Source organism: Rhamphochromis longiceps, linkage group LG11 (genome assembly GCF_057381845.1).
Source record: "Rhamphochromis longiceps isolate RC_006_pf linkage group LG11, R_longiceps_female_GT1.1, whole genome shotgun sequence".
In the NCBI taxonomy this organism is placed as follows: Eukaryota; Metazoa; Chordata; class Actinopteri; order Cichliformes; family Cichlidae; genus Rhamphochromis; species Rhamphochromis longiceps.
Window position 1 is genome coordinate 3323138 of NC_140567.1, and position 22791 is coordinate 3345928.

Here is a 22791-nt window from a genome sequence, read left to right on the forward strand (position 1 = left end):
CACTCATGCACACAGTTGTCAACAAAGTTGCAGTTGCATGGTAACGATTACACTGTGGACTGTGTGTTTGACTGCTGCAGTGGAGATTGTGGTTTCCATGTTTACTGTTAGGTTAGGCTGAACATAGCAGTCATCGTTTTGCATTTGAGCTGATGATGCTCTTTAGTCACACTTGCCAAACTCCACCATTACCCAAGGTTTATCCTGGGAACGAGGTGGGAGAGCAGCCAGGACAGCTCATGTGACATCTGCCTATATATTGCACAATGCAGTTGGACGAATCCACAAAGAGCTGCAAATCTCAGAGCTGATCACAGCTCGTCCACACAGAAAACAAATGCAGAGGAGCACGCAGCACAAATTAATTTGGCAATTATTTATAACGAGATCATTTTCCCCAGCGGCAGCGCTCCCACGAGATCTTAGGGTCCACTCACCTGCCAAATCCCACTTTGACTCCTGGTTGTGATCATGACTTCAGTTGTGACATGTTTAGACTTTTTGAGGATATGTGAGGCTTTCTCCTGTGTTTGTGCGGAGTCGAGTGTCAGCTTTAATAGGCCACAGAGTCCGAGACTTGTTAATAAATCTCAGTGTTTAAATGCTGAGCGGCATCCACAATCACGCCTCGCCAGCTTCAAACAGAGTGAACTGGGTCCTGTTGTTGTTGTTGATGTGTGTAGCCTGTAACCGAAAAGCTGCAGCCGCGTGTTTAAGTCGACAGCTGCAATAAAGAACTCAGGTTGGGTCTCTCATGCCCCAATCCTGGGTTTCGGCACCACTGTAAACGATGCACGACAGACCCGACCACATGTTCGCACTTTCCAGTACACTTCTTTATTGCGGCCGTCGACTTACACACACGGCTGCAGCTTTGCAGCAGATGCAGCAGATGCAGCAGATGCTCTTATCATTAACGTAACTGCTGTGAATTTTATGTTCTGCTGTAAAAGTGATTCTGATGTTAAACATTAGTTCTGATGACGTTTTGCCAGGTAACTTGAGGCCCACCTGTCAGAACTCGCCACACACTTTGAGAACCGCTGTTCTAATGCACGATACTGGAGTCGTAAACTGCCGGGGAAGCTAAAAATCTAACCATTGTCTCCTCAGGACTTTTAAGGAAAAGGCAGCAGGATGCTGAAATATTGGGAAGCTGCTGGGAGAACAAAATGCATGGATGATTATACAGGATGCTAACGTCAAAGAATGCTAAAATGTGGGTGTGACACAGTGGAAGGAGCTCAGCAGAAGCACCTGCCTGTTCACCGTGATCATGTGACACCAAATTCAAATTATAACTACAATTTAACTCATGTAGGAAGAAAAACGCAACATCAGCTCCACTCACAGCAAGTTTCCTTTTGTACATCAGCTTTGACGAGCAGCCTCTATGTTTAGCGCGGGAGAGCACAGCAGCAGCAGTGAATCTCCAACCTGAATTTATTTATTTTATTCTGGTGTGTTTAACAGTTAATGTTAAGACACATAATTTAAAGAGCTCCTTTAAAGCAGACTGAAGATAATGAAGAACAACTCAAACAGGCAGTGTGCATATAACACGAGTAATGACTGCAGATAAATGCTGGACTAACTGTTTCACCACCACACGAGAATCTGCCTCATCTCGAAGTTTCACATGTACTCTTATCTCTGACAAAAAAACTGAATTTGCTCACCAAAGTCGGCGAGTTTCAGCTCTCCAGTGTCACTAATGAGGAGGTTTTGGGGTTTCAGGTCACGGTGAAGAATGTACCTCTGGTGGATGTAGGACAGACCTCTCAGCAACTGGAACAGGAAGAGCTGGAAAACAACCAAAAAACAGGTGAACAGAGGGAAGTGACTCTGACATAACTCTTTACAAACGTTACACTGGACCAAGACGGGCTCTTTTTCTCCATCATGCTTTAACGATTATCCTGATATTTGTCTCTGCCTAAATCTCCATCTTTCTGCTGTAGCAATGACACTGAGCAGGCGTGGAGTGCACAGAGGTGTGGAAAAACCTATTCATCACTGAGGTGCTGGGACTCCCCTCCAGTGCAAGTGAAAACAGGCATGAAGCTTACATGTCATCTAAAAAACAGTAAAGGCACACACAGACACCCCAAAGATCAATGTGGAGCCATCAGTCAAGAACACAGTCGTGCTTCCTTCCACTTGAATTACTGAGGACTGCTGCATTGACTGCTCAGAGCGAGCATATTGAAGTGTTTACACCTTTAATACGACCTTTCCAACACATGAATTGTAGCTTGTATGTTTGATCAATCTGGCTTGATTTTGCTGGTAGTCTATTCGCTATTATGGGAGTTCTTCAGAGAAAGGAGAAGAAGCGACAGAAGGAAAGTGTGGAGGAGTGTGAGATGTGCATGAAATCGCAGCAAACATGCAGAACTGGTTGGAGCTGCTGCCTCCTTTTTTATTTCCTGTAAAGGGTGGGCCAGAGGACTGCTGACAGCACAGAATAAGAGGGCACTATTACACGAAAATCAGTCTGCATTCACCCACAAGGGACATCATTCAGCATCCTTGCTTTGATTTCTTCGTTTTTTGCATATTTGTCAAACTTCAATGTTCCAGATCATCAACACATTTTAATATTAGACAAAGATAACAGTTTAAGGTGATGTTTCATTTATTAAAGCATAAAAAACCCTATCCAACCCTCCACCCTTTGTTCAATCATGAATTTATTGTGATTAGAAGAAAGAAAGAAAGTGTACTTTATTGATCCCCGTGGGGAAATCCCTCTCTGCAATTTTAACTCAGTGAAGCAGTGGGCAGTCATTGGGCGCCCAGGGAGCAGTGTGTAGGGACGGTACCTTGCTCAGGGGTACCTCAGAGCTGTTCAGAGGAATCAAACCCCCAACCTTCCGATCATGGGGCCACCACTCTACCTACTGAGCTATCCCTGCCCTGGATAAAACCCCATTTATTTGAAAGCTGAGTGTAACTTCACTAGCCACACCCAGGCCTGTTGAATCAATAAATCCCTTAAATATAACCTGTGTGACAAAGTAGGGTAAACTAAAATGTGTCGAAATGCAACATATCATGCCAGATGATGAACAATGTCACTGGTTACGAAGGTTGCAAAAGCATTTCCGAAGCTTTGGGACTCCACTGAACCAAAGTGAGAACCATTATCTACAAATCTAGAACCCTGGAACAGCGGTGAACCTTCTCACGGGTGACCGGCCTACCAACATTACGCCAAGGAGCATCGACGGCTCATCCAGGAGGTCACAAAAGAACTCGGAACAACATCTGAGTTTTTGACCTTAACTGCAGACGTGACTCACCTCAGTTAAGGTCCAAGTTCATGATTCAGCAGTAAGAGATTGGGCACAAATGACATTTATGGAAGAGTGGGGTGGCTGTAGCTCAGGAGGTAGAGCAGGTCAGCTGCTGATTGGTGGTTCGATCCCCGGTTCCCCAAGTTTGCATACCAAATATCCTTGGGTAAGATACTAACCCCGACTTGCATGAATGCACAATGAATGAATAACAGTTCGAAAACCTAAATGAATTAAAAGAATTCTGCATAGAAGAGTGGACTAAAATTCCCCCACAGTGATGAGACAGACTCATTGCCAATTATCACAAATGCTTGACTGCAGTTCTTGCTGCCAAGGCCATCACAAGGAGAAGAAAAGCAACCAATACCATGAGATTTCTGCATAAACTTAGGCTCGTCTGTTTATCATTTTTTATACATTTAACAAGGACAATTTTTCTCAAGAAGAAAAAATGATCTGTGCAAATAATGCAGCATGAAGCCAGTTTGTTGAAGCCATTCTGGGCCCCATGAAACACTGATCAGAAGGAGAAAACCATCCAGCAGAGATCTGAGTCATCGCAGGCGTTAGCACTAACCCTATGCCTGGCTAGTGGCACCTGCAACATTTTGCAGAAAGCCCCCAAAAATCGAGAATTTCTTTGGGAAAAATGTGAATAATTTTTCACATGTGTGTCAGTAAGAATGACAATTTTTCATAGACTTGGAAGTCAAATATTCTGATTGTGATGGTGACATGTACCTCAAAGGATTAGCCATGCTCAAGGAATTCATTTATACACACAGCTCACATAACACAATCAAAGTGCAAAGTAGAACCTGATTAGAACCGAGGTTCTACAAATTAAAAACAATATTTGCGCTTCTTTGAAACCACTCATGAAAATGCATGAATGCGCTTTTGCTGACACATTTAAATGCATGTATTTAGAGACACACAGCACCTCAGACTGACAACAGCCCTCATAAGTCCCTGTTGCACACACAAAACTATTTTAGGTTTAAATATATACTTACTGCATAAAGTGTATCTGCTGCTGTCAACTAAAAAAAAGCTAATAAGCAAAATCCTAAAAGGACCCAGAATCAAAGCTCTACTGAGCTTGTTTTGTTTTCGCCGCTGAGATGCTCAGATCACCGCCCCCCTCCCCCTCTGCAGACGTGTCAATCAAGACATAATGAGGTGTGCGCGACGCAGCTCTTCATTTTCTTCCAATTTCAGCATTCCTCTGTCATTTCTCCCCTCTCACTGATACCGTAGTCTTGGCCAATTAAGCTGATTGAAGCACCGTGCAGTCCAATCAGGGACGGGGCCCTGTCTGGCATCTGGAGTCACCGGGTCAACAGTTTACTATTCCTGGACTCGGTGGGTGAGAGATGAACCGCAGTGCAGAAAATTAGCATGGGAAATGTGTTTACTCATGTATATCAAACGCACTTGTGAAAAGCCCTCTCCCTGTTAGGAGCACAACTGCACGGTAACAGAAAAGAAAGAGAAATCTCTCTTTTATTCTCACATCAATTCACACATCAAACACTCCTAAAAGGAGACTTTTTTTCTCCTCTCTTTTCTTGCTTGGCTTTGAATGGAAATACCTCGGGTCCATTTGCATTCTAATATCTAAGGGAGAGTGAAGTGCTGAGGGCCGTTATAGGAGGTTGCTCTGACAGTTCTGACAGTAATAATAACAATAATACTCAAGACAGAACAGTTTTCCTGTTAAACTACGTAGATCCTCCTAATAAGTGACCACATGCAGAGAAGGATTTTAGTCACCTTTACGTGTGGTCAGCACGGTGAACGTTTGGCTCGCTGATAGATGGCCCGTCAAGTTTACCTGAGTATAGTGCACACATCCATCTAGGTGAATGATTTGAGAGGAAGCGAGCAGCTGAGGGTGTGAGAGCACGGACACGGCAAAGCGACAAAGGCAAACAAAACGACACACAATAAGAAATGTAGAACCAAATTAGTAAGAGTGTGCCGATTAACGTCACGCCCATCGCTTAGAGTATTGGTCCTGCTTTCTCTCTAACATTGATCTGCCTCTGAAACCATTTACAGCTCCTGCTTTCTTGACTTTGTGCAGCACTCCATCATGAGTGAGGGTCGCGAGCTTGTACAATATGTATACATCAGAGTTAAGGTCTGATATAGATGATAGATACTCGGTTTTCAGTACTATGAGCACTGTATTAACTAACTAATACTAATACACCTGCTAATACTACTCTTAGGACTAACCTGTGAGAGTTCTTATAGTTAAGTACTTGGACGATGATGTCATTTCTGTAATTTTGGCTCTGTGCAGCACTGCAGTGAATTTGAAACCAAACAATGACTTTCCATTCTGTTAATATTGCACCAACTGTTTTGGAATTACAGCGCCTATTTTAAGGGGCCTGAAAAAAATTGGACAACTTTTCAGAATCATAATAAAATGATTCTGATGCTTTAGTACACGCACACAGAAAACATCGAAAACAATGACGCTGTCTGTAAAAATCACTCCCATTACTCTCCAGCTTCACCCTGTCGCAGCAAAGCAACATCATTTTAAACTCAGGGACTGGAAATTTCCCACCGCGGTGCATTCTGGATCTTGGCCTTTCTCCCAAAGCTGGTAAGTGTAGAGCACTGTACTTTTGGCTTTTTATATTTTTAAATTTTTTGGATGCTGTGTCCTATGATCTGTACTCTACCAGTACAACTTAACGGCCACTTTGACATTCAAAAAGTCTGGCTGTGTATCCAAGAAACATTCCCTCGATAAGACGGTGTTACCTGTGTGCTTCTACGGCAGAACGAGCTGACGATACAGATCAGAAAAGAGCATTCTGAACATTTTGTCCATTCACATGTGAAACAAAGACCTCTGAAGTCTGTGTAAGGGCTGGAAGAAGCAGTGACCTAATGGACTCGTCTGATAAAATAGGGCACTTTCAGAGAGTCCAGCTGTTTTCTTGCATGAATAACCAAAATGTAAACGTTGCCTTGGCGATAATGTTTTAGTTCATCAGTGTCATTTTTTTCTCTGAAAAGAAAAAAGCCCTGCAGGTGTATGAGACACTCTGCTTAATCATGATGCATTATTAGTCCCGAACTGCAGGAGAAATATGCCGTGTGATCATAGTTAAATCAGCCATTAACATAATCCATCACCTGAGGAGTGACCCTACTGCCTGAACAACAATCCATCATCAGCACACCAATAAACACTCTGCTTTTTTTCTAATGATGAAACACTCACTGCCATCACACCCAAGGCAAGCACAACTCTCTATCAAGATAAGAAATATGAAAGAATGTAAGAATTGAATTGCTTCTGTGTTATCTATCAGCTGAATGGAGTGGAGTCTGCCTGCTTTGTCTAATATTCATTGTGCAGCAAAGCACGAGGCAATATATCAAAGTGACAGCAGTACACTGGGGTTCATCGTTAGCTTCACAGATTCACTGGGAAAAACAAAGTAAAGCAGCTCAGGACACAACACCGCTTTAATACGCTGTTAATATGGAGCAGGCGATGCTAACGAGCATCAAGACTGAAGACTGACTGATTGGGGACAAAACATTACACGTGTAACCCCCACGAGTGGTGACAGGAAGAACAACACACACGTACTGAAAATGTTTCCATCACTGCGACAACTGAATGAGACTATCACATCACAGTCACAATCATGGAAAAGATGAACAAATTCACTCCCTTTTTTCAATTAGATTGACTGAGGTGAGTGTATAACTTAATAACTGCAAACTCATCTTCTGGAAGTTATGCACATCTCTGTTAAATATAAGAATTAAGCAATATGAGGTATTGGGTTGGTGACTAACGCATTAAGCACTAAAAACAGAGACAGTTAAAAAAGCAACAAATACAGGATCCAAAAGTCCAAGATCCTGAACCACAAATTGGATTGTTTGTCATTCCTTTAAAATTGTCTGCCTATGACAGTTATTAAAAAAACAGACTCTTTGATTAAAGTTGGGGATACGATTGTAGTCTGCGACAAAAACGAGACAAGTGCTCAAATCAGCATCACCATTATTACAAAGCCAGTATGCAGGTGATTGGTTATTAGGTTAGATTAGTGCTTGGCAAGCTGTCAGCATCTGCACCTAAAGAAATGCAAACAAAGAGCAAGTGCAAAAACAGAAAGTTCCACATATGGGTAAATCCCCAACTTTACAGCATGAGTTTATGTTTAGGTTCAAGTTAAAGGTGAAGATTTGTTTTTAATTCCCCAAATAGCATTACATTACATGTGCACTGGTACCCAAACTAGCTAGCCACCACTGGGATTAGCCGATGACTCCCTCCCTCTCCCCTAATTGATTGTGGTTTGCTAACATGCCAGTCTCGAGGCTTCAACAGTACAGTCAACAAATCAGTGAATGATATTCATTCTAAATAGCAAACATAAATGAGTAAATAAACTGTGAGTAGGCTGAGTACTTGGGCCAGTGAAATTTTCATAAACAATCTCATTTTTACTCCCGTACCAGTGAAACAAAGTTGGTGACTGGTGCAACACTACAACAGTGCACCACAATTTTACTTGCTTATCATCGACATAAAGTTTTCAGTCTGGTAACAATGATGCACGACTTGGACAACGCTATTTAATTACAGCCACAGAACAAGGGAGAGTTAAAAGAAGCGAACACTTTCTACCAGTGTGAAACTCCTTCTTATCTCAAATTTACATCCATCCAACCATTAAGCATGCCTTAGCACCATCTGCTGCTAACGACATCAAACTTCTGCCTCGTCAGTCCGATAACAAAACAAACAAACAGGTCTCTATTTTTATTTTTCTGCTGTTTGGGTATTTTTGAACAACCTACTGACAAAACGAGACACAGAAAACATCAGGAACCTTGGTGTGTTTTGGCTCAGAGAAATGTTCAAAGACACAAGCTCAGACCATAGATCACACACTCCAAAGTGACTCAGAACACTAACCTTTAGATTCACTGCCAAAGCCCCAAAGCATTGTTTTGCTGAAATGAGTAAAAGTGATGAAATCAGTGAGGGAGAGATAAAATGAAGGAGTGTTAAATGGAGTGAAAGGATGCTACCATCTGCCAGCAGGCAAAGAAAGAGCCCTTATCTTTTCCACTAAGCATCAGTACATGGTTGTCTTTAATGGGCTGATTCAGGCGGTAGCATCAACCTGCTCTGTAGTCCCGGCCACAAAGGACCATAAAGTCCCAGTAATGAGTCGTGCTTGGTTGTGTTTTAATTCGCCGTTTTGTACTACAGGGGCCTGTGTGTAAATATATGTGTAGTTACGTCCTACTACAAAGACCTCAGAAAGCCACAGACACAGCATCTTTCTTGCCACTTGAAGGGTTTTTTTTCGGAAGTGCTTGAATTTGTTCATTCCTTGTCGAGCATCTCTGCTGAAACCACAAAATCTGCATCAGTCAAAGGCAGAGGATGCAACCACCACAGCTGATTGACAATTTCATCCAGCCACATGAGTTGCCATGTTTCAGATAACATTTCTATATCTTTATGACAAACGGTAGAGCAGGCACGCCTTAAAACGAAGCAGCTCGTGATTGGTCCCTGTTACAGCAGACGAAGGCTGGGAACTTCTACACATACACGTGCTTAGTAGAAGGGGTGGAGTACACGGTTTCCATAAAATATTCAGTAGGTAACACTATTGTACTGAATTCTAATGGAGCTACACCAAAGTAAAGCACTGATGCTACTTTAAACTGGATCCTATCTGAAAATGTTCATTTGCCATAATCTGCAATATCAAGTGTGGCTCAAACTGTGTCGAGATCTCAGTTTCCCAGCTCTCCTATCACCCCAACTGGTCCCAGCAGATGGACTGCGTGGGTTCCTGGTCCTGTCTGAGGTATGTTCCTGTGAAAGCTGAGTTTTTTCTCCCCACTGTCACCAAGTGTTTACTCACAGTGGGAACTGTTGGGTTTGTCTTTGCTGTGTCCTGATCCGTGAGATGGTGTGATTTGGTACCAGACTGAACTAAAAGTGATGACTTTTTATCAGTTAGTCAGCCAGATTACTCAAAAACTGCTACAATCAAACACAAGAATACATCAGTTGGGAACATGACAGTAAAACTTCTTCAGCTTCTAGCACTGACTCACCTAATCCTTTTGTAGATATGCCCACATAGTCAGGATTAAATTCAGCAGTGAAAACTCTAATATTACATACTTTGAATAAAATATTTCTTGACAATCTGCACCTGAATAATTCACATTTCTGACAGAAATTTGGCAATTTGCTGCTGAATACCAGCCTACTTTCTGAATATTATTAAAGCTTCAGATTAATCAAAAATACATGAGCTGTACCATAAAGAGCTGCAGTCTGATGATGAGCTTTTCCAACACTTAGTGTCAGAATATTGCAGAGATCACCTGTCCTTGATATTGACACGGCACTGATGATGAAAGTGCTATCAGGCGCTTCCGTTGTAATGCAATTATAAGAGCAAATGCTGCTGATATTTAGCTTGTGGGTGTCAGTTTCCCATTGATCTATGAAGATGTCACTGAGTCACAGCCCTTCAGCTGACAAGCGTACAATCTAATAAGAAGAGCACTTGAGCAGCAGCCTGGATGAGGTCATATTTACTTGTGTTCAATAACACCATCACTGCTTATAAACTGCAGTCGAGCACATGGGGCGAGAAGAGTTAATGGTGCTGCAGAATAAGATGAATTTTACACCAGATCATCCAGTTCAAGCATAAACCTGAGTACAGTTTTGCACACATGCACACACTCTCTCTCTCTCACACACAGAGCTTGATGATTCTTGACCACTAATTACATCAGCAGTGAGTGTCTGAGTGCATGTCTCTAAATGTTAATTTGATCTAGCACCAGCATAGGCAGTAATAGCTTTCATGCTGCTGATTAGTAAATAGGAGGATATCTGAGTGACTGCACTTTCTCACAGTCAATCAGGAAACACCCTAATAACAGACATTAGCTGTCTTTATGGTGCTGGTGGTCAGGTCAGTGTTCGGCTACTGAGCTTCTTCTAAACATATTAGCTCTAATGATTCAGACTCTGTCACTAAAAAGTATAATATCTTTGGTAGTTTCTTACAAGTTTCTAAGGCTATGTCCACACGTACCCGGGTATTTTTGAAAACGCAGATTTTTCTATGCGTTTGCACCTTTCGTCCACACGTAAACGGCGTTCACTGAAAACTGAGATTTCTAAAAACGCCTGCCAGGGTGGATATTTTTGAAACTTTTTGCCTGTGTGGACGAGGTAAACGGAGAAAACGCAGCATCAAAGGTGTGCGCCACGTTATTGTTTCGGTGAAATTCTACAATACTGTTACTGTTAATTCTACTCTCTGCAGTGTTTAAATGCTTACATACACACACAGTTACTGTCCCTCCACACATACGACTCGGTTCTGCTTCTATGCCCCATCTTTGTTTACTATTTCCCGCCGAGGCTTCTAGACTTCTGATTGGTCAACATTTCTACACGGTTAGGAATATATCGCCACCTGTTGCTTTGGCATGTTCATAGCAGCGTTTTCCTTCATTTCTGCGTTTACGTGTGGACGGGATTATTTTTTAAAACAAAAACGGAAAATCTCCGTTTTCAAAAATACCCGTGTACGTGTGGATGTAGCCAAATACACATGTGCCGGTTCCATATGAGCAAGACAAGCAGTAACCACAACATTCAAGAGTTAGAAAACCTGCAGATCCTGAGGTGGCCATCTGGCACTGGCTCCAAAAGCAACTCAATTTCAATATACTTCAAAGTTAAAAAGGTCAACTACAGCCTGGTACAGAAAAATGGCTTTGGCCTCTATGGATAGTTTCCCCTTTCACAGCTGTACAGTGGGTGAAGTCATGTTATAACTCGTTCATTTAGATACTGCCTAGGCTTACATTTAGGGAGCTGCTTGGGTTAGCAGGTATGCTAACATAGGCAGCAGACATAGCTGTCTGCGATGTATTACCCATACCCGAAGTGTCTCCCGCTGTGTGGTAGAGGCCATCCAGTTTTATTTGTCTGCTACTTCGCACTGATTACCAATCATGTGTCTCTATTGCACCCATACACTTAGCAGCTTGCTAACCAAGTTTGCAAGCATTAGGTGATAATGTAGTGATCAACTCTCTCAGGATTAGGGCCACCGAAAAAAAAAAAAGTAGGCACGTCTTTTCTTTTTCTTTTCCAGAATTCTGAGAAAACAGAATTTATTTAAAGCGACAACTTTTCAACAACTATAAACTGCTTATAAGGTGAATACAATTAAGTAAGTTCACACATTGTTTTTAAAATGTCTCTTTACCAAATCTTTCCCCCCTTTTCAGATTATGAAATTATGGACACCTACGGTCAGTTAAAAGATTGTGGTGTAATAAAGGTCTAAACCCAAACAGAACAACTGTTTTGATATTTGATGTTAAAAAAATATCAAAGAACATCAGTTTTGATGTTTTTATAAGAGACACGCTGTTACGTGCGTGTGTTGGTGGGTTATTTGTTTCTTAATGTGTGTATGCAAATTCACCTGTGCAGGGGCTCGGCTGTGATTGGTGGACCTAAGGAACGGCCTGATGTAACTGGTTCCTGCTGTGGACGTGAACTATAAAAGGGCGACTGAAGAGTTGCGGTGCGGGGGGTGTGGCAGACTTCCTGTGCCTCAGGTGCAGACGGAGCAGTCGTAGCAATAGCTATTTGGTTAAAAAGTTGGGCATGTGTGTGAAGTGCGGAGCAAGTAGGGGTGAGCTGCCGATTATTTTGGGAAGCCTTCTTTTCTCCTGTGTTTTTAGACCAGGGAGGTCAGACTGTGTTATTTCTTTCTTTTCTTTTCCTTAAACAGGTCAGAGGGGAACCGAAGCCTAGGTTGAGCTTTGTTTGTTGTGTTGGCCTTAGCTCACCCCGAAATTATACACTCCCACTACCGTGAGTGCCATTGTTGTCAATAAACTATTGTTAAAAGTCCGATGCTGTGGCTGTGTCTGTTTGGGCGTGGGAAGTCACGGGACACCCCGCTCTTGTTACGGTCATTTCGAGCCGGGTCGTAACACACGCTTTAGCTTAATATAAACCTAAAGGCAGAAATGCACATTTCCTGTTACTGATCACTGAGCAGGCAGCAGAGATCCTGAAGGCAAACAGAGTAAAAGAACAACTCAGATATGTTTTCTGTAATTAAGTGTGGTAATAAAATAATGTCTCAAAGAATGGTGAGTCAATGAGTGTAAGAAATTGCACTAATGCACCTCCATCAAACACGCATGCACTCAGCACAGTCTCTTGATGGCCATCATATTATGCTAGGCTTGTCTTCCTCCTGCCTATTATGTGTTTTCCCACCAGCTTGTTTAACTACTGCTGCCATTACAAGAGGTCTAGGCATTAGCATTCACAGCAAAGATGGCCACCAAGGAGCCAACCAGCAAAGAGGGAAATGTTGTGTTGTGTTGCTGCACTGTCATACTCTGCACAGCATAGTTAGTGGTGGTAGACACTTGTTAGCATAGTAAGGAAGTAGATGCGTCCTGAATAATGAAGCAGAAACGGAACAAACAGCAGTTAATCTGGTGGCCAGTTGAATTTAAGGTGTTTGATGCTTGCAGTGGCAGCAACCTCAAAAGCAAATACACCAGACGCCAGAAGGGAACTGTCCAGCTGAAGTACGCATCCTACTGAGCTAGGAGTCCGATGACATCAAGCAGGTCAAGTGGAGTGAAGAAAGCAAAAGTTTGAGAAGTTTGACTTTCAGTCAGCTTCTGGGTGATTCTGGAAAATCATCAGATGACAGAGGACAGAGAAGCAGTTTCCTGCCCACCTTGATGCAGAGGGATGTCTGGGATGGAAGGAAAGGCTTCTCCATCCTACAGAAACAATGGACACATTTCCAGGACCATCAATTATGCTGCATTACCTGGAAGCTGGGAGTCATGGTCTTGAACTGGCAAACATTTAAGCAGGGTGCTCCAAAGACTGTTTACCAACTTTAAGAGAATCACACTCCTTGGCCTTCCTTGGACACTCTAGTGTACTGAAGAGGAAAGGCCATACATTGGTCTAACCTTGGATTCAGGAGAAACCCTCTAGTGTTTGTCCTTGTTGTAGAACACTGGACCAGCTCTTTATTGTTTTGGGGCTATTTAAGGGTGCATGGTTTGCCAAACCAGTGTACATTTTTTGTGGACTTGGAGAAGGCATTCAACAATCCCTATGTATACCACTGGATGCATGTTACATACTTATCCAAACCCTAACCTTTGGGAGTATGGGGTATCTGGCCTGTTTTTAGCAGGCTATTGTATCTCTGTATATTCCTAGCAAGAACTTGGTTCACAATACCAGCAATAAGTTGGGCTTGTTCCCAGTCGGTGTTGGACTCCACCAACCCTCCCGTTCTGTTCACAGTTTTTATGGGGAGAATTTCTCGGTGCCTCCTAAGTGAGGTGTTTCAGGTATACCCAACTGTGACGATGCCCTCTCTTGGCTTTTCTATTGGCTGGCTTGGGAACCTTCCTGTGTCCTCCCAGAAAAGCTGGTCTGGAAACTCTGCTTAGGTTGCTGCTTCCATACCCTGGACTCAGATAAGCAGCAGAAACTGGATGGATGGTGAATCCTTAAAAATAGCTCTGCAGTGAGCTTAACTGCCACTAGGCTGCACTCTATGTGATGTAGATTACATCTCATCAAGTGTAGATTGGCACCAACATACATTTTGACCTGCCATTATTTTTTTTGCATTTTTTTTGCAATTTAAAAATTAAAACTTCAAGGCCCTGAGTCTTCATTGACATCCAAGAAAAGAAGAAAAAATAAAATCATATGATGATAATTTGGGGTTGAAAAATAGCGTTTATAATGGAAGTCAATGGGCAGAAAATGGTCCCCAGGGTGATGGGTGTGGGGATTTCTGCTGCTCAGCCATTTTAGGCTGATTTAAGGAATTCACACTGGAATATTAACATTGACAGGTAAAAACTATCCTGTGGCAAGTTTGGTTATATTCCACTGAACACAGTGGAAATGGCAGCCATTTAACACATAGCAGTGGCACAAAAAGGTCCCAAGAAGGCAGGAAGGTTAAAACAGGAAATGCCAGTGTACTGTGACGGATCATTAAAACAAGTGTTTTTCATGCTGCCTCTATTGCAACTGCACAGGCTCAGTTCATTAGAACAGACGACTCAGGAGTTGTGCCACAAAGGAACTGAAATCAAAAGGATTTAAGAAACACCTCACTCTGCTCTCTTGGAATAATCCCATACTAAACATGTAGCTGCTGTCAGCAGGAGAAACACATATTACTTATGTAAATCCTTAGTGTCAAAAAAGGTACGAGCTGTTACATAACAAATGTAGCCTGAACTATCACCTCACTGCATGATGGAACCTCCCAACATCCCACCAACACATGGCCTCATTCACTCCATCATCGCTCACTCTACCTGCTTGTTTGTGTTAGCACTGCCCTCCTACAAACAGGAACCTGTGAGTCTGTACAGACGCTTCCACAGGAGTAATACGCTGATCGGCAGCTTCACCATTACAGTTTCACAATATGTCAGCTTCAGTCACAATCAGAGGTGGGACCAAGTCATTGTTTTGCAAGTCTCAAGTAAGTCTCAAGTCTTTATCCTCAAGTCTCAAGTCAAGTCTCAAGTAATGTCAGGCAAGTCAGAGTCGAGTCTCAAGTCACTGGTGTAAAAGTCCGAGTCAAGTCACAAGTCTGAAATTTTGAATTTCAAGTCCTTTCGAGTCTTTAAAAAAAACAAACGAAAAAATAATGTTGCAGTTATGCTAAATGTAAATATTAGACCATGTAATTTTAAAATCTGTGTTTTTCTCAACACATACAAAATAGTGAACTTAGAAAATATACACAAATTGTGAAATTGCACCTCTTTAAAATGCAGCTCAATTAAACCTAGCTCCAAGAATAATTTTCACCGACAGTTCTGAGATAAGCTGCATGTTATTCTTGGATGCGCTTGTAGGACCGGCTTTAAAATCGCATGACAAAAATATCATACACATTAAAAAAAACTGTATCACCAACGTAGCCTGGACAACATTTGCTAGTTAGATGAAGTCAGCTATCTCATCTTAGCATATTTATATGCATATTTATAATTATACGGTTCTTGGAGTGAGTGCATACACTCATGAAGTTTAGTAACTTCCGGTCACTGCAACAAGCCCAGGTACAGTTTACCGACGGATGGGTGCAGGACCTTGAAATGCACCGTGTAGAACGAAAGACCATCGTACGTATCATAAGTTTACCAGTCTCACAAATCGTCTTCATAAATACACATTCGTTAACCGTTTAATAATAGGACCTTTGAGCTCAACGGTAATTAATTAGTAGTGGAAATAATTTCTGGTAGCATCACAGAAATGTAGCAGTGACAATAATATTGTATGCTGTAATCGTACTGGGCAATTAGTGATACAAAAAAACCTGTTTTATCCTGTGAATAAAAGTATGTGTTTTTGTCAGTGTACCATAATAACAGAAGCGAAACGCAATATTGTGTCAGGACAATTTACTATTTATGCACAATAAATAAAGGAGCATAGCGCGACAATTTCTGTTCAGCGCCAGACTTGCTTGTAACCTATATCACCAATTATGTTATGAAAATGACGTATTAACTACAACAGCAGACTGACCTTTGTGTAAATGCTTGGAGCAGACTAACCTGTGAGCTGGAGTGTTCTAGGACGTTATATTTGATCTTTGAATGGCTGCAATCCAGTCGCCTCTTTGTTACTTCGGAAACATGGCTCGAACAATTTCTCTTCAACGACGTAATCCGATAACAACCGATCTCTTTACCCGTCGGCTTCCCGTGGCTGTCATGCGACCGGCTATTGCAGTTAATAATACAACGGCTTCTTGACATTTTTGTGTTTCTTTTTATCGCTGTGTGACTGGTTTCAATTGAAAGCCTGCGTGCGCTAGTACCGCTTGCCACGAGTTCCCAGAATCCTTTGCGGTTCTACCCGTGAATGACGTCACATTTTCAATCTCCATATAATATGCATGTTAAATTTTATATTTGGGGTAAAATATCAAGTCTTTTCAAGTAAACCGGTTCAAGTCCAATTCAAGTCCCAAGTCATTGGTGTAAAAGTCCAAGTCAAGTCACAAGTCTTAGAACATTTTTTCAAGTCAAGTCTAAAGTCATAAAATTAATGACTCGAGTCTGACTCGAGTCCAAGTCATGTGACTCGAGTCCACACCTCTGGTCACAATCATGAGTAAACCAGGTTGGATATTGAACTACTTAATTGTGGATTTGGTTAAAGGTTGCTATTTAACTGTCAGCTTTGGATAAGGTTTCATCTGATATGTGCACTAAGTGACGGTGACAAATTATGTCAATGTCGTCTGTATATTAAAGTGTTTCACATAAAAATATAAACACAGTTCTACAATCTGACAGCACATTGAAATGTTTCTATGAAACTCTGAAGAAAAATAGGAAAGGGCATTACAAAACACAAGTTTTGACTTAACTATCAAAAACACATTTTAGTTTCTGTCAGTGATTGGAGGGATAACGTTAACGCCGGTCCAGATTTCCTTGTCCCACTCACCTGACGCTCAGCTGGATTTAATCAGCGGCTTGTTCAGCTGAATCTGGTAAGCTGACAGGTGTCACCTGTGGCCTGCTGACTGTGCTGGCAAACTGGTAGCCTGTAAGCTGTCTACTAAAGGGGCAAAGGCTCCACATTTCCTACCATCTGAAATCTAAAAATTCTTCAATGATGAGGAAAAGGAAAAAACAACAACATACTTTTTCTTTTCCTAACTGAATCGCGTCACAGTCCCACAGATTTTTCTTCCCATCAACCAAGATGTTCCAACCCCAGTCAGTAGTAACCACCACACTAGACTCTTTGTTTCAAAGTTAAACAGCTGCCTGTTTCCAGTTATCTGCTCACGGTGGATCAGAATATCATTTCTTTATATGTAAGGAACACACTGCTGGCTTTAAGAAACAACAAGGTCATTGTGAGCAGCATAATCCTTCATACTGTACCTTGACGTTGTCTGGATGCAGTCCTCCAGGGTGTTTGTCCATATACTGACACAGGTCTGTGTGCTGGGTGAGGACAAAGGCAAGAACATCCCAGTGTTAGTGTGAAGGTTTTAAAGGTAAGTAAGAAAGCAAGCAATTTATTTATATAGCACGTAAGATTCCTTAAAGATCATCTAAAGTGGTTACCACCAAGTACACCTTAGCATATGCAAATGCTTTGGAGCAAAAACAGCTCTAGAAATTGGGACCAACTTGATGCTACTGTGATTTTATTGTACAAAGCAGTATAAAGGAACGTTAAATGCTAGAAGTTAGGTGGTCTAACACAATATATGGGCATCTTGGATATCACGTAATCATCATATTTTTTCCTTACAGTCATTTTTTGGGTTATTTGATAGAAAAAAGGAAACTGAACTCTTAAATATATATTGATTGATATTGATTGTAACTCCAAAAAATTGATGCACTGTCAAAATATTTTGAGTAATCCATTAAAAATACATGGGAGCAGGCGCCGTTTCATGGGCGCCACCATGTTGACCCACCATCTTGAATACAGTCATTGAGAAAGACATCATCGTTTTATGTATGTACATTTTACACTGTGATTGATTGAATTGATCGAAGCCTTTACTTGTCACTTGCAGTTGACCTGCAGCGAAATTGGACATAGGGAGGGGCAGCCATGCATGTGGCTAGAGACCAGCCACTGTCACTGAATGCCATATTATACTCGTTTACAGCTCAACCGTTTTATTTTCAGAGTCAAAATTTCAGAGGCACAACTGTGAATATCTACAGAAAGCTTTCAAACATGCTGGAGGCTCTGTTATGGTTTGGGTGCATTTTAACCAGTGGGGCTACTGGTTGAAATGTCAAAATTCTTGTCAAAATGGATGGAATTTTGAACGCAGTAAAGTGCTGTCAAATTAATCCAACATCCAGTAATATCAATAAATATTATGATTGTCAAATGCTTCATTTTTCAGCATGGCAATAATCCCAAACACACAGCAGGGAAGTAATAACAGACCTGGATAGAAAAACCTACCGTGGAACACTATGAGTCATGGACTGGAATCACATCCAAATTAATAAAGTAGAAGAACATCCACAGAAGAACTTCAAGAAGCCTGGAAAACTATTCCTGAAGACCACTTAAAAAAATTATAGGAGAGCTTGTCTAAGAGAGTCCAGGAATGTTGACGTATGAAGGTCATCACATTACATAGAATTGTAATGAGCTATATTTCCATGTACATGTCTTTGTCCTGTCTCGCTCCCCTTACCCCGACTAGTCACGGCACATGGCCGCCCAGTTCTGCTGGAGGTTTCTTCCTGTTAAAAGGAAGCTTTTCCTTCCCACTTTTGCCAAAGTGCTTGCTCATAGGTGGTTGTCTAATTGTTGGGGTTGTTCAATATTGTCTTCAGGTTCCTGTTGTTGCAATTTAACGCTTTATAAATGAAGTAAAATTGAAACTGAATGAATATATGTTTGCATGTTTGACTAGAAAAATATGAAGAAACAATGGGTGGCTCTAAAACAGGACTCTATGTTTGGGTCTAAGTTATGTACATTTTTGCTATCTGCCATTTTTTTGTGTGCCTGTAAATTCTAATTGGTCCAATCAAGTTCAAAGCAGATGCTGTTCTTGGTCCACACACTACTTTAGCGTACGTCCCCAGGAAGAAGAAATGTGGCTTATTTTATGCCAGAGTTTATCGTATGAGCTGAATTGATATTCTTATCAGAAAATCAGACATGCACCCAGCCTTGGTCTGCCCTTCACCTCTGTGCTTTCAGAACAGATTTGTGGATGGAGGCAGTGACTATGAAACCACACTAATATTTACAGTCCCCTACTGCTGGCCACACCACAGAACCTCCTCTGCTGAATAATTCACAAAGACGCCTCAGCACACGCACACAGCATATTTGTCATTGCTTTTCATGTCAGTTGTCTGTCCTCTCTCTGTGTGCATTTCCCCTGCATCCTGTCATTCACCATTAGCTTTGAGGGGAGAACAACGAATGGATTTTTGGGGAAGCTCAAGCTATTAGAGCACTGAACACAAGATGATATATCAACATCAACACAATTTAGCATCCCAGTCAAATAAATAACCACTGGCTGCAGGGAAACCAGGGTAATCCCTCGCTGTTAAAGGACTGTGTGCCATTATGATTGAAAGATGTGCTGTATTAGTGAAAAGTGTGGATAACCACTTAGGATGAGACGTCCCTGTTTCACCTTTAAAGGCAAACTGAACTTTTTTCTCATTCTTCATTTAAACACAACCCGCTGGGCTCCATCCTCGATTCAGAAGCCAAACCCTTTGACATGTGTCAAATCTACCAACAGGGGGCATTCCACCATCCCCAGTCTAATAAATGTAGTAGAGAAGGAAAGCTGAGTAAGCTGGTTGAGCGATCTGGCCTCACGCAGCATGAATATAAATGAGCCCATCAGAAGCTGCTGTCAGTTGGTGCACAGTAAAGGGTAAGACAAGATGAGACTGTTCTGAACAACCTGGGTTCAGATCTGTCCAAAACTGCGTTGAAAACTTTTTATCCTTGTAGTACACTCCTACTCTATTCCCTCTGTAGACACTGGAGTCTTTCCTTATTAATTAGAAAAACGTCCTAATCAAGTTATTTTGGCCCTTGCTGCACAACATTTGAATACTATTCTTTGAACTTGTTTGGACAGGCAGCAGAAGTCCAGTCGGTTCAGTTGGATGAAACAATACTGTCAGTGGAATAATCCTGTAACTGTGACAGATGTGGTCACCAATCCTTACAAGTATGTAGCTAGTTTCAGTTTAACATACTTATAAGGAGGTTGTCATGTCTGCTTCTTTTACTTCTCCTGGCAGTGTGGTTGCTTCCCAACTAAACACTAAACGGTTGGTGTAGGTGATGTAATTGAGGTCAGCCGGAATTCTGGCAGATAAGCTTTTCTCAAAGCAATCTTGCATCAGCTGATGGCTGACACGCGTTTGGACGTTTGCCTCTCTCATATATGAAAATCTCTGCAATATGTTGTCAATGAAGTCTTGGGACACTATCAGTGACACTGACCCCGTCACAACTAAAGTCTCTTTGCTGCGACGGGGTCTTGATGTCGCTAGAACGAAGCCATGCCAATAAGTACAAGAAAAATATCAGTTTTTTGTTGACTACAGTTATCCATATTTGGAAAAATGATCACTGACATATTTTACCTCCTAAGTATCCAGTCCACTAGAAGTACCAGTATTACTCAGCATGAGATTGTGACTGGAACCCAGTGTGAATTTTGTGGACCAATAATTTTTGCCAATGTTTTTGTCAACATGTTTTTTTTATGATGAAAACAAGGCAAAAACTAAAAAACCCTAAAAAAAAAAAACTAACCCTGAAGCACAAGGACAAAAACTTGGATAAAATGAAATAAAACGTTCATCAACAAATTAAAATGAGATGAAAAATAGGAGACGAGATCTTATCAGAACAAATTAAATTCTTTAAAAGGTTTTTATAAATAGGGAAAAATAGGGTAATCTCCTGGTGCAGTAAAGTTAGATGCACACATTTGTTCTGCCCTGTCTACACTGTTACTCATGGTTTTGGCAAAACAGGTTTGTCCCACCAGTATCTGATGTTGGCTCAACAAGACATCACTCTGTCACGATTTGTCTTTCACTCTCCAAACAAACAAAAATATCTTAAGTAGATCGCCCTCACGACCCTGGAAATGCTCCAGCTCAGATATTATTTCACCTGCCCATTTAAAGATAAAGACCACAAACGACTGTCACACCAGCAAATATTTGCCTTGGCATGTGCCATCATTAATAGATACTTAATGCTGTTGCTTTTTTTGTGGGTAAGTCAGTTTGTTTCGGCTAATCTAATGATCATCATTTGGTAAACTGTGCTGTTCCAGAGGTTTCTGGTAAGTAACCTTCCTTTACTTGGCTTTAACAGTGTTGCCGAGTCAGAGCATTTCCACTGGCCATAAATGCATCAACAGAATATTATTTCTGTTATTTGTGCCCGCAGTATTTGACAGGACAGTTGTGGAAACATGCTAAAACCATGACCTTCCAATAAAATGCCCGCTTGGCTTCCTGTTGCAGGCACAGACAGACCAGGCTGTGGTGGACCTGGCTGCCATCCTATGGAGCAAAGAACGGAAAAAGCCCTAGCTGCTTTAACATTCCTCAAGTGCCCTAAAACTAAGAGTATGCCAATCAAAATATCTACAGCTCATGTTTCTAGCGGGAGAGTATTAAAAACTGAAACTCAATCAGCAAGGATGTACTGGGATCAAATCAATCAAACTAAAGAAACACATAAGTGCTGACCTCTGTTCTTTGAAAATGTTTTCTTTTGAATGCTAAAAACAGATTCTTGATCTAATTTTAAACCTCCACAGCCCCCCCCGTAAAGAGCCCAAATGGGTGATCTCAGTGTGCAGACTCACCACATATTCAAAAACCAGAGTTAGGGTTTCCTTGGTGTGGATGATGTCATGAAGGAGGACAATGTTAGCATGCTTCAGGCCTTTCAGAAGAGATGCTGCAGAAACAAAACCAAACAGAAAGAGGCAGAGAGTTGATACCAGGGAACTGTGTTATGCTTTCATTAGCTGCATTATTAGAATTTCTCATCACATACAGGGGATCAGGAAAAGATTAAAACACAAAGAGAAAACACGGGGTGGATTTACTACTCAAAGTTCTCACACTCATTTGTCAACATGTTCATGACGTAAGACTTATTGTTAATTAGGAGGGAGATATGCTGGGAAGATGATCAAATCGTTACAGCGGCGAAGCTTAAAGAGTCTTACTTGGGAGGCTGGGTATGATGAGCACATTTACATTACTTGATCGAAGTCACAGCTTGAATAGAGCACGGTGAGCATTGTGCAAATAATACACGACACATTTTCAGTTTTTGGTGGGGACATTTTGTAGCTTTGACATCACAGTCAAGTTAATTTAGTAACAAAAAGAACAAGTTTACTTTTTTAACATTTAATACGAGATATTCTGATTTCAGATTGAACTACCTTACAAAAAATCTCAGACACAGCAAACGACTTCTACGAGCTTCTAATTTACTTTTTTCAACCAATGCTGGTTTTCAATCTAAAAGCAGTTCCATCAAATTAGAGCTTTTGCATAAAAGCTGGCATTAGATTATCACCACAAAACTGCTTGGCCTGTAGCCACTGGAAGCACTAAGTAATGAAAGGGGCTAATACAAGAAATTCAACCCAACTGGAACAAGTGACAAATTTTCTCCGCATGCAAATTACCCCAACTTTTGTCAGTATAAGACTAGTTCTAAAAGAAAAAAATGCTAACTACACATTAAAGAGATAATATTCTACCTTAAATCAGTGCGCTATATCACTCTAGGAATGTTAGCTTCTAAGCT

General features: G+C 41.4%; 1 protein-coding gene across 4 annotated transcripts in view; it reads right to left on the reverse strand.

The window, feature by feature from the left end:
- cdk14 (cyclin dependent kinase 14) overlaps positions 1-22791 on the reverse strand; it is a 237020-nt gene that overhangs the window by 125201 nt on the left and 89028 nt on the right. For all 4 annotated transcript variants that reach the window (XR_014913714.1, XM_085422048.1, XM_085422049.1 and 1 more), the window contains 3 exons: positions 21830-21924; positions 17358-17420; positions 1680-1803 (listed from right to left, as the gene is read on the reverse strand). Coding sequence is in view for 3 of the 4 variants with exons in the window: in XM_085422048.1 (XP_085278174.1) it covers positions 1680-1803; positions 17358-17420; positions 21830-21924 (282 nt within the window). In the remaining variant the exon portion in view is untranslated. The remainder of the gene's footprint in view (positions 1-1679; positions 1804-17357; positions 17421-21829; positions 21925-22791) is intronic.